This window comes from Liolophura sinensis, chromosome 7 (assembly GCF_032854445.1).
Source record: "Liolophura sinensis isolate JHLJ2023 chromosome 7, CUHK_Ljap_v2, whole genome shotgun sequence".
In the NCBI taxonomy this organism is placed as follows: domain Eukaryota; kingdom Metazoa; phylum Mollusca; class Polyplacophora; order Chitonida; family Chitonidae; genus Liolophura; species Liolophura sinensis.
This window is the reverse complement of record NC_088301.1, coordinates 21,285,916-21,299,129: the sequence shown is the minus strand read 5'-3', so window position 1 is coordinate 21,299,129 and position 13,214 is coordinate 21,285,916. Positions and strand designations below refer to the sequence as shown.

The following is a 13,214-nucleotide window of genomic DNA, read 5'->3' as shown; positions in this document are numbered from 1 at the left end:
AATGTAACTTCCAAAACCTGATCATGAAAGTGTATATGGTTTTAGGAAAATCAATATTAATTTCTATAAAAATTACAGTATCACCAAAATTATTAAAAGTGGAGATAAAATGTCTAACGTGAAAAAATACTGAAGTGTTTTAACTTCCTAAAATCCTCAGTTAGAAAATGTCCAAGGAAAAACCAACTTTCAAAATCTAAAACATTATCAACTTCAACAAAGCATCACTGAGTAATTGTGAAAGAAATAAGTTTCAGAATAATTAAAAGAACAGTCGATTTCCAAAATGTAAACCTACAGTAATTAAATTTTCACAAAATTATCAGCAACAAGTTGTTGAAGGAAAAGTCATCCTTCACAAATGTAAATTCCATACTGCAATCAATGGTATAAGCGGAGCATACTGGTTTCCTCTACCCATTGTAATGATGACTGTCTCATGTGTAAACTGAAAAATACACCAATGTGACAACAAACAACAATCAAATAACTAATCCCATTTCAGCCATTCTACCCTGATCTTTGAGTGGGCTGGCCTATCATCATAGATTGGAATAACCATTAACACTTCTCAAAACAGTTACCCTGAAAACCTGTGTTGGTATCAGAGACTTGTCAGCAGAGTATGGCCAGGTCTTATCTATGGTTGTCGTCACCTCTCGTCTCATGTATTACACCCTCCTCCCTCTTGTCTCATCACCTGGTGCCCAATTTACTTGTCAGAAAGTTACCAGCCTTAGGTTGGATGTGTGACACAACATGAATGAAAAGAATAAATTCAGCTCAACTGAGCTTGATACAACCGTACAGATTCATTTCACATCTCCCTGACTGCATGAAAGGAATGAATTCAGCTCAACTGAGCTTGATACAACCGTACAGATTCATTTCACATCTCCCTGACTGCATGAAAGGAATGAATTCAGCTCAACTGAGCTTGATACAACCATACAGATTCATTTCACATCTCCCTGACTGCATGAAAGGAATGAATTCAGCTCAACTGAGCTTGATACAACAGTACAGATTCATTTCACATCTTCCTGACTGCATGAAAGGAATGAATTCAGCTCAACTGAGCTTGATACAACCGTACAGATTCATTTCACATCTCCCTGACTGCATGAAAGGAATGAATTCAGCTCAACTGAGCTTGATACAACCGTACAGATTCATTTCACATCTCCCTGACTGAATGAATTCAGCTCAACTGAGCTTGATACAACCGTACAGATTCATTTCACATCTCCCTGACTGAATGAATTCAGCTCAAGTCTGCCAGATGAAACTTCACAAAACTTCATATTCAGCTCATGTCTGTTTGACATAACTGCACAAATTCATTTCAAATCTCCCCGGCTAAAAAGAATAAATTTATCTAGCATCTGCCTGATGAAACTTCATAAATACAGCTCAGATCTGCACTACAGAACCGTACAAACTTATTTCACATCTCAGAATTCAGCTCAGATCTGCACTACAGAATTGTACAAATTTATTTCATATCTCAGAATTCAGCTCCAAATTTGCTTGATGAATATGCACAAATTCAGCTCACACCTCCATTGGCTGTACCGTTCAGCCAATTCAGCCTTCTGCACAATCCGGGGATGTTTGTCTTAATGGACTGTAAATTGTGACAAGGACGCCCCAGAACCATAAAATGTAACTGTCTGGAATCTGGAATAGCATACTCCAGTACATCCTGTTAATGGTTTTTCTTAAGCCCCCCCCCCCCCTCTCCCTCCTCCTTACTTCTTCTCCCTAATAAACCACCCCATAGGCTGTTGTGCAGCTGGACCATACAGTAAAACAAACACAGGAGCATGATGATTGGCTGCACCGACCCCATCTTTATGGCCTCCGACCCCATCTTTATGGCCTCCGGGAATCTGGACTGCTCTAGACCTGAGGGTAACGTGTGAGCATTGTCATCATACTAAGGTACTAAGGAAGAGAAGCATTACTGCAGTCAGCCAAAATAAAAGCCAGAGATGTAATTCTAAAAGCTCATACTATTTAAACGCTAAAGTCTTACATCAACAGTTTTTGATAGCTTTATGTCTAGCCCTAATTGAGTCCGCCTGTAGACCACATGTTTGGGTGGCCCGAACTTTTAGGGTGGAGGGAGAGTTCAAAGCTTTAAATTAGCCAGAGGTGTGAGTTTGGTTTGTGACGAGGCAGCAATGGAAGGGAGAGGGGATGGGCTTGTGGGGACAGCTACATATGCGGAATAGCAAAATCACTCCTATAACAATGGTGTAGTAACAAGTTCTAACAAAATAACAACAAAGCACCACTTTTCGACAGGAATTCTTTCCCAAGTAGATTACTTCCTCCATCATTTGCTAACTGTTCAGTGAAAAGTTAGCAGAACTTACACAGGATGCATTACATCTCAGGGGTCCATTCCAAGTTTGTCCATGGTGGAGTTTCTGACACAAATTTACGTGACTAATAAGTTTGCAGAAGAAAAAGATAAAAACAGGAGGGAATACTCCCTGTCTCCATCTTTGTTTACACTGGAAGAGTAAATCTTCCTCATAAAGCTGTTCTATAACTTTTGGGTAGGAATAATTCCTAGCAAAAAATTATTTGGATAATAATAACACATCTTTCAGAGAGAGAAAAAAAAGAAGAAAAACAGAACAGAAATTTTTACTTTTTAGTGACTGGGGTGGAGGTAAGTAATATCTCCCAAGTTATCCAGCGGAACATATAAAAAAGGCTAAAAAAAGCCTTTTTTAAGTGGAATTCTTCTCAGTTACTGGTGCACCACTTATATGCATGTTTTGAATATGTGTATGAGTCAGGTATACAGATTGTAGCAATAGATGGTTCCTCTGAGGTAAGTACATCACAACTGTAATAATTAGTGATCAATTTGTTGTTTGGAGGCTGTGGGATGGAGAGGGGTGCACTTGCAAGAATAGATACACTAGCTGGCAAAATAATGGCTTGTCAGAACATACAGTGAAGGTGTTAACATGTACTGGCATATAAATATATATATATATATATATATATATATATATATATATATATATATATATATTATCTGACAGGGAAAAACACATAGATAAGGGCAGATTGCCTGAAGCCTTCCCCTTCCCGATTCATACTGACTGCAAACAGATGGAATTATCACCAGGAATTAAGGGTCACCTCTCAGATCCACTCCATCATTAATGGTGTTAATCACTGCCTCTTGAAATCTACCAAGTTTCCAAATCCCCCTCAGGGCTCTCTTTCTTTCCAACGCAAAGGGAAAGTCCATCTTGCCATCCTCAACCATGCATTTATTAACGGGTGCTTGCTTTAGTACAAATGACCTTAGATGTTACTGCCCGCTAAACACAGGCAGGACAATTTCTGAGCTGTTGACATGTAATTAGGCTTGTCCCTGATTGCCCCATCTTCAGGGCTGCCTGGGTGGGCCTGATGTGCAGAACTGAATGCTGAGTGGGACTAAGGGGAGATAAGCACACCAAGTAAAGCACCTGACAATCCACAAGGAGCTAAAGAGGAGATAATATATCTTAGCTGGCCGTTTTCCTCAACTCATTTGTCAGCAGACATAACTGGGATGTTGAAGTCATCAGGCTCTAGGTATGGATATTTACTGATGCTTACACTCATAATCCTTAACACACCAGCAGTTTTTTCTGATTAACGCTTTTATATTTGAAAAAAATTACTTTAAATGCGACTGTTTTCCTACCGAATTACTAAATTTACAAATTTTTGAAAGAATTTTTACAAAAATTTCAAAAGGAATACCTATAGCCTTCAATATGGTTTTTGGTTTAAGTTTTTTTCATTTACTTTTTTGACTGGGTGAAGAGTGTTGGGGTTGGTACAAAACACAAGAATAATTTCACTTATGTGGTCAATTTTGGGTGAAGAAAATTACACTGCATAGAACAAAAAAAAACTCCTTCTACCCTGCATCAGATACTCAGACATGAATCCAGACAAAAAGATTGTGGAACCAGCTGAGTGTGGATTAGAACACTTCTACCTATTCATCAAGGGTCTATACAGTCTCCAACAAGTATATATTCATTTGATAGGTGTTTAGAGCCATAGATTACTTCACTGATATGATGGGACACCACACTTGCTGGAAGAACTTCACATGTAAAACCTGGACTTGAACTTATAGTGATCGCATTGATGAGAGGCTCCATAGTTACTCTCCTATGCTAAAGCCTTGGCCACACAGTCTTACCCAGCAATTATAGAGTTTTTGAATTAAAATTGACTGAGTGAAGGCAAATGCCTCCACAATAAAGATCACTTACTTGCCAAAGATTGGGTTGAGTTGTTTAGACACATAATTGTCCTTGTCGTTGGTTGTCTTTTGACCCAGTCGTATAACTACATATGGGTCGGCCTTCCCGTTAATGTCAGCTGGGTGCAAGTCGTTGGCCTGTTGATAAAGTAAACCCATTAAAAAACACAAGCTACGTTCTGTCAATGTGACATTTATTTCACCCTTTCTTGATTGGGCAAGCCAACCATGTTTTAATGTGCCTTGTAAGACTGGCTCCTCTCATCACTGGGTAGTCAAACACAGGCTTTATCTACCAGTTACACAAACCCAGTCCACAGCAAAATCGTAATAAATATACAATACAGCAATTAATTCTGGTTTTTACATGTTTCAGCCGGATGTGAGCAGCCATGGCTTGTCTCCAAAAGTACATGCTGACAAGGGAGCAAAGCTGTGAATAGCTGAAATTTAGCATCAGAAAACCATTACATAGGGCAGTCAATATTTCTGTTGCAACCCCAAGGGAATTTTCCTTCCATTGTGTTCCAAAAACCTCCAACCCGTCATTAAAACACCTCATTATAAACATCATAACTAGTAATAGCTGCCATAAAAAAGGGTTAAAGCATTTCATTAACTGTGACATTTTTATTAGGGCAGATTTAATGGGTTTCCTCGTAGGGTTAATATCCAGAGCCCATATGCCAGACGAGATTAAAGTCAATCAGCTAAACAGGTCAGAGGTTACTCCAAGAAACACACTTCAAATTCTGTTAAACAGCTTGCAAGTCTTGAAATAGGTAACTTTACTATAACACCTGGCAGGTGCCTAAAATCCTTAAAACACTACTTCAGTCCCAAGACAAACTTGGTGGAAATATTAAAATGATATCAATGAAATCTTACATAACTGATCTAACACTGTGATTCAAGTGGATTTAAGATAAACAACACTATGTCAAATGCCTGGCAGTGGGCCAATGTTAATTTGTTAACGCCTAATGTTCCTTTCCCAGCTCATCATGATGACGTCACATCAAAGTACGATATTACAACAGAAACTGCATGATAGACTGTAACACTGTACGATCCAGTTTTGACATAACAATGGCTCGAGGTCCTGCTTCAAAAAATATGCCGCCTTCCCACTGAAATTAGAACCTATATAGCTGCAAAATTTGCAGTGCTCCATTTTAACAATATTATGTGGTTGTTTTGTTTGTTACAATAAACTTTGTCCTTGATACTGCTTCCCGTAGAGCCAGGTTCAGGTCAAATTCCAAACTCAAATACCTGGGAATAACTGGAAACTATAATGCAAGCCTTTTTATCATTCATCAGTGAAAATCATCAAAGCTGTGAAACCAAACTGACGCTGTTGGTGATGAAACATTTTTTACTTATCAGTATATGATGACATTTCTAAAATGTAAAGTACTTGTACAGATGTTCTGGAACAGGAAACAGTTGTACACAAATATTGAAGAAAAAAAAAAAAAGATGTTATCACCTGTAAATTGGAAACAACTTACCTTGACGACATAAACCCTAACGAGCACTCTGAGAGGATCATTACTGGGCAGTCCTTGGAAAAGCCCATACTGAGGGTCCCCTCCCGTAACTGTTGTGTCTTCAATATCCTTAGGCAGAGGGATTTTGTAGATCTTCAGGGAGCCCTATCAACACCAAATGGCCATTCACTTTAAACAAATTCTGAATGAGGCATGAGGCTAATTTCGTCACATGAAACATTTTAACTTTTGGCAAATTAGCGTTTATTGTCTAATTTTGTCACATCGGGCAAAATGCCAAACTGCACATGGGGCTCAAATCTTTCACTTTATTACTTTAATGTACACATAATTTCCTCATGACATCAACGTGATAGTTATGAAGGCAGAAAAATGACTTCTGCTAACTCAGTATGCTAACTTTTCAAATGACAACTTGTCAAGCTTGATGTACAGTTTATCACAATTTTGGTCAAATCTCCCCAAAAATCTCTCACAGGATTTTCGAGTCACAAGCAGTATGATTCCTAATTAGCATACTTCTTCGCAGAATACCGAGTCCGGTTGTTCAAACTGTTTTAAGACTTAATACCAATTTAACTTTAAGCCAAGTGTTCAATTTTATATTTAGCCCAAAATAATTGCATAGCAGATTAAATATGAAGTAAATCTGATGCTCTTGTACTTTGACTTTGGACAACTGTATTAGCTGCTGAGTTTGGTAAAATTTTTGCAAATACACTTTTGAATAACTGTCCCCTGGATTTAATTATCAATTTTGTAATCTGAATTATATGCACTATCAAAATTATAATTAGTGGAAAACCATGGTTTCTCTGATGCAATAATTTGCAAACAATTTCACTGCCAGTCTTTCATTTGTACACTTTATCAGTGTTTTATGATTTAATATTATTATTTTTTTCTAACATTAAAACTACAAAAATTCAGTCAAATATACATGGGTTAAACATCATCCATTACATAAGCTCTTGTCTCATGTGAGCGTAGATAGGAAGTCTAATTCTATCCATTTCCATGGCATGTACATCCCACATATGGTTTTCATCAATTAATTTTTTCCAGCCTATCTTTCACTTGATGACATGTTATTGAAATCTGTTTGCAATCACATCAAGCCTGAAAGTTTCTCTACAGGTGTGTGCAATATTGGACGATGAAAAAAAAAAAAATGACTGCATTTCACTAATTATTTTCCACATTGTACGCAGGCCAATTAACGGGTGAGCTGGTCTAACGAAGTCTGACAAGGAGAAACGACGTCAGGCTTCTAGGCAATAATTATGAGTAATTCTGGCCCTGTCACAACATAAAACTCTGTTAATTTTACTCCTGTCAAAATATGTGCCAACCAGGTTGCTTCAAAAGAAAGTCTAGGGGATGTTTACTTTTCCCTGAAGTAACTTTTAGTAACAGCTTTGGGTTGACTGGGTTGATAATGTATAAACAGAAAGGCCTCAAAAAGCAACAGCCATTTCACAAGAAAACCATCTGTTTCAGTTTCTCGAACTGGGATCCATACATATCCAGCTGTGGGTCGCACAGAGCACTAATTTTGCTACTCCTGTCAGAGATGTTTCTCAAAAGAGGCTTTTAAGAGCTGCCAAAAGTTATACCTTTGCAGTTGTACAGAGATAAAAAGATGTGTAGCAAATTGCAGCCTCTTTTATCACTTTACAGGTTCAACAAATATGCCACAAAATGCTGACTACAAATGTGTAGGATGGTTTTTGGAGAAGCCTAGACCCATAAAGTCATGCTCACTTTAGACTACTTCATCTGCACTTGTACAGCAAGGGGACACTATTATAACTCAAGGGATTAACTTACACTGAAGAATTGTCTCCCCTGAAATGGATCCCACAAAGGAGACAGCACAAAGGAAGTTTCTGTGATATATTATATCTAAACTTATTTATAACCAAATTGCCTTATATACTTGAAAAACCTACTAATTTTATTTTGTGAACATAGCCTAGGACATTTTACCACAGCGTTTAACAGGAGTTCTTCCTTTGCCTCTCTCTCTCTCTCTCAGAAATCCAACTGAAGTTGTACTTCTGTTAGGCTGAATTAATGGGAATGGGTTCTGGTCTGATCACATTAACTGCAGCTTTTCATCACTGACTGAGAAATCATCAGTTATAAAACAATAAGGAGCTCTTGTTTATAGCTATGGGAATTTACAGCCACGGGAAGAAATGGGAGTTGATCCGTTGGACACTATCTTTGTTATACAATTTCTAATTTATTAGAGGATAATGAACTTTGAAGACTGATTTCATCATAGAAGCAAACTGAGCTTATATAACTTTAGATTTATTTGTTTCTTTCTCTTTTTTTGCCATCAACTTTAATATGTTTATATTACAACTTCCTGTGTCTTCTTGAAGCTAGACGTACATGTAGTCTCAATGCTTACATATCTTCAGGGTGCCTCACTTGATCACTACATCACACCCAGCCACTACGTCACACGCTTGATCACTACATCACATCCAGTCACTACGTCATGCCCTTGATCACTACGTCACACCCAGTCACCACATTACACCCATGATCACTGCGTCACACCCTTGATCACGTTACACCATATGGTCACCATGTCACACCCTTGATCACTACATCACACCCAGTCACTACGTCACACGCTTGATCACATCACATCCAGTCACTACGTCATGCCCTTGATCACTACGTCACACCCAGTCCCCACGTTACACCCTTGATCACTGCGTCACACCCTTGATCACATCACACCATATGGTCACTATGTCACACCCTTGATCACTACATCACACCCAGCCACTACGTCACACGCTTGATCACTACATCACATCCAGTCACTACGTCATGCCCTTGATCACTACGTCACACCCAGTCACCACATTACACCCATGATCACTGCGTCACACCCTTGATCAAGTTACACCATATGGTCACCATGTCACACCCTTGATCACTACATCACACCCAGTCACTACGTCACACCCTTAGTCACTATGTCACACCCAGTCACCACATTACACCCATGATCACTGCGTCACACCCTTGATCACGTCACACCATATGGTCACCATGTCACACCCTTGATCACTACATCACACCCAGTCACTACGTCACACCCTTAGTCACTATGTCACACCCAGTCACTATGTCACACCCAGTCACTATGTCACACCCAGTCACACTATACTGACACCAGATACCTCTGAACCTTGAAAATGTTTAGCCAGGAAAAACCAAGACTGTATATTTCAAAATACACTGAATGTGCAATTGATGCACGCAATAAATTCCGCATAAACTGACCTAGATACAACAAGATAGAGACATTATGCACTTCCCTGGCATGCCTATCAGTTTTCATCACTTTTTATTTGATTTTTGTTTTAGGCTGTACTCCAAAATACGTCACTTATATGACCGCAGCCAGCATTATGGTGGTAGGAAATTGGGCAGAACCCAGGGGAAAACCTACGACCATCTGCAGGTTGCTGATCAGAGACACTTTCTTTAAGGTTCCTCCACATCCAAGATGGGATTTTTCCCGTCTTCTCCTTACACACCTTGAACTTTCCAACCACACGGCTTTCATCCGTCTCCTCGTTGCCTGTGTTCTTCCCTCGGTACAGCTCGAATGTGTCTAACCAATCCTTGAACCCTTGGAACTGAGACTGGCTCTCCAACTCATTGGGATACACCTGAAGGAGAAAACATAAAAGGAAAGATAAAAATAAATTCCATAGAGTTCATATTAAGACATCCTGGTGAACAGAAGAATTGTGTACAAAAGTTTTTTTTGCAAGGTTTTACCTTGCTTGAAGCTTCTTAAAGATTATTTTATTCCAAAAATAAAAAGGAAGAAAAAGACATGGTTACTTTCATATTCCTCAACTTTTTTATATGAAAATAAATGTTCAAAATGCAGACAAAATGCAAAAGTTATCCAGTGCCACCACAAAATGATGATAACAAATACTGTAATGAAAAGTCTTTCAAATGACACTGCTACTAATATGACAATCACAGGAAAACTGCACATTGACACAGATTACTTATCTTTGTTGAGTTTTGATTGAATAAATAAAGTGTATTCAGCAATTATATGCTGTATTAAAAGTTAATGACATTAACACACTGTTAAATCTGTTAAATTAATAGCAAATCGATCATTTATCACCCTGTAGATAATAAAAATAAAACCCCTCACCAATATCATCTTAATCATTGAAATTAAAACACACATTTTAATCCGAATTCCAGGATGTATCATTCCCCATAATGAAACTCCAAACATCCATTTCCCCAAAAACTTTTTTGGTGCCATTCAAATTGTTAAAAAAAGGCAAATAAAGTTTTGTGTGGATGGTTCTTAAATTTCCTCACCCTTCACAACCCATATATGTACATATGGTGAGCCGGATACCATTATCTGTTGAGGAATACCAGCATGTGGTGAGAAGTACCAGTATGTGGTGAAGAGTACCAGCATGTGGTGAGGAGTACCAGCATGTGGTGAGGAGTACCAGCATGTGGTGAGGAGTACCAGCATGTGGTGAAGAGTACCAGCCTGTGGTGAGGAGTACCAGCATGTGGTGAGGAGTACCAGCATGTGGTGAGGAGTACCAGCATGTGGTGAAGAGTACCAGCCTGTGGTGAGGAGTACCAGCATGTGGTGAGGAGTACCAGCATGTGGTGAGGAGTACCAGCATGTGGTGAGGAGTACTAGCCTGTGGTGAGGAGTACCAGCATGTGGTGAAGAGTACCAGCATGTGGTGAGAAGTACCAGTATGTGGTGAGGAGTACCAGCATGTGGTGAGGAGTACCAGCATGTGGTGAGGAGTACCAGTATGTGGTGAAGAGTACCAGCATGTGGTGAAGAGTACCAGCACGTGGTGAAGAGTACCAGCACGTGGTGAGAAGTACCAGTATGTGGTGAGGAGTACCAGCATGTGGTGAGGAGTACCAGCATGTGGTGAAGAGTACCAGTATGTGGTGAGGAGTACCAGCATGTGGTGAGGAGTACCAGCATGTGGTGAAGAGTACCAGCATGTGGTGAGGAGTACCAGCCTGTGGTGAGGAGTACCAGCATGTGGTGAAGAGTACCAGCATGTGGTGAGGAGTACCAGTATGTGGTGAAGAGTACCAGCACGTGGTGAAGAGTACCAGCATGTGGTGAAGAGTACCAGCATGTGGTGAGAAGTACCAGTATGTGGTGAGGAGTACCAGCATGTGGTGAAGAGTACCAGCATGTGGTGAGGAGTACCAGTATGTGGTGAAGAGTACCAGCACGTGGTGAAGAGTACCAGCATGTGGTGAGGAGTACCAGCATGTGGTGAAGAGTACCAGCATGTGGTGAGGAGTACCAGCATGTGGTGAGGAGTACCAGCATGTGGTGAGGAGTACCAGCATGTGGTGAAGAGTACCAGCATATGGTGAGGAGTACCAGCATATGGTGAGGAGTACCAGCATATGGTGAGCAGAATACCCGCGTGTGGTGAGGAGTACCCGAATGTGGCGAGGAGTACCAGCATGTGGTGAGCATGATATTTACATATGGTGAGGAGTACCAGCTTGTGGTGAGCAGGAAACCTTCCTTGGAATATTAGGGACTTGAAACAACACTATAAACAGGCTCAGCTTGTTATTGTGAACATCCAGGTTACCAAAGACCCTTTCAGACCTATAAAGCTGTATGTCAGCTAAACAAAGCTCCGCTTGAGTGATATCACAATCTGTTACCATGTTAGTTAAACCTATCAATAAGTAGCCCATGATCTGTAAACACAAACTTGACCTGACAGACACCACCACATTTTGGCATTTATTTCCCAGAACCTCATGCAATCCATCATATTGGCAAGTTAGAAAATTAAATTGCTCACAGATCAGTTGCACAGATTCAAATCCTGAATGTGACTGATGTTCTAGATGAATAAAGCATTGTAGGTATCAACAGTTACTGTTATAGACCAACAAAAAAAGGGAGTTGTCACCAAATTTTACAACCACTTTGTAGAATCAGCACCAGAATTGTTAAAAGTGAGAGATAAGAATAAATACATACATGTACAAATTAGACATCAAACACATTTCATGCACAGTTTTCAGCGTGAGGACATACACTGAAGGATACATTCAACACCTGACACAATGCCAGAAAAATACCTGAAATGTAACATGGTTAGAAAAATTTGAATTTGTGGGAGAGGACGAGTTTGGACGGTGGGGGGTGGTGGGGGTAGCGGAAGGAGGGTTGAGAGGACGGTTTGGGTGGGGGTGGGGTGGGGGGTGGGAGAGAGGACAGGTGTTTTGGTTGGGGGCTAGGGGCATGGAAGATGGGTTTATAATAATCATATACGTATTAACTTTTGGATGAAGTTATTCTCTTGAACATCTAGCTATTTAAATATTGACCTTTGACCAATGTAAAGTCTCGTCTTGTTGGCATCTGATTCACCCACCACAGGGTTAGAACCTCCAGTTTGAGGCTGTGAACCTTCTTTGCATAATAATAAAAAGAAACTGGTAGGTTATGCTTCAGTTTTCATTTAAAATTTTGGGGAGGAAACATTCATTCTGATCTTTCGTCAGGTTCCAGATCTAACACCTGATTACAAGTGGATAGCCCAGACAAATCAGTAACTACTCCATCACTTGGGAATTTAAGGACTTGTTATTCATATACATGTAAGTTTCAAAAACTTTAATTAGATTACACTGACAAAAAAAAAAAATCCAGACTACAACTAGTTATTATTCAAAGCTCTAGATGATGAATATGAATCATTTTTTTTATGCTCTTCAGTCAGCTTACGGAATGTTTGCCTATACTGTAGCATATGTTATGTTGTTTTTTGCTGGTAGTAGTTACACAAATTTTCAGTTGATTTTATAACCCCAAACAAATTACATAATGTCTTTAATTACCAAATCTCCATGCGTGTAAAAAGACATTCACAAATTAGAGTTTTATTTCAACATCTTTTTATAGAACACATTAAAATGCCTGGGAAGATCATTCATTACAGCATTTTATCATTTTATATCATTTTAGCTGATGCAGCAGTATAGTACAGCTGTTTCCATTCACCATGCATTTTATACCCAGAATTGATAAAAAGAAACAGTGAGTAAGTTATTACAAGTCAGTAAGTGCAGATAAATTAAGTTTGAACAAGAGTTAATAGTTTAAATGCATGGATTAATTTCTGCATCCAAAATTTTCGCCATGCAAATTTTACCCGAATTTTCTCAATGTTTTCGTTTTCGTCATCTACAGAGGCAAAATAATCATCATCATCACGAAACATTTTGTTAAAACGGCTTCCGATCTGAAAAAAAATCAAGGTACACATCTTCATACCACATAGTTCTCTGAAAGCGAGACAACAAAAAAAGGT

The 13,214-nt window shown here is 39.2% G+C and overlaps 1 protein-coding gene across 1 annotated transcript in view; it reads right to left on the bottom strand.

Annotated features, from left to right (window-relative positions):
* LOC135469799 (otoferlin-like) overlaps nucleotides 1-13,214 on the bottom strand; it is a 78,548-nt gene that overhangs the window by 37,056 nt on the left and 28,278 nt on the right. The window contains exons 22-25 of the mRNA XM_064748402.1: nucleotides 13,056-13,145; nucleotides 9,378-9,512; nucleotides 5,809-5,952; nucleotides 4,305-4,432 (exon numbers count right to left, since the gene is read on the bottom strand). Coding sequence (XP_064604472.1) covers nucleotides 4,305-4,432; nucleotides 5,809-5,952; nucleotides 9,378-9,512; nucleotides 13,056-13,145 — 497 coding nt within the window. The remainder of the gene's footprint in view (nucleotides 1-4,304; nucleotides 4,433-5,808; nucleotides 5,953-9,377; nucleotides 9,513-13,055; nucleotides 13,146-13,214) is intronic.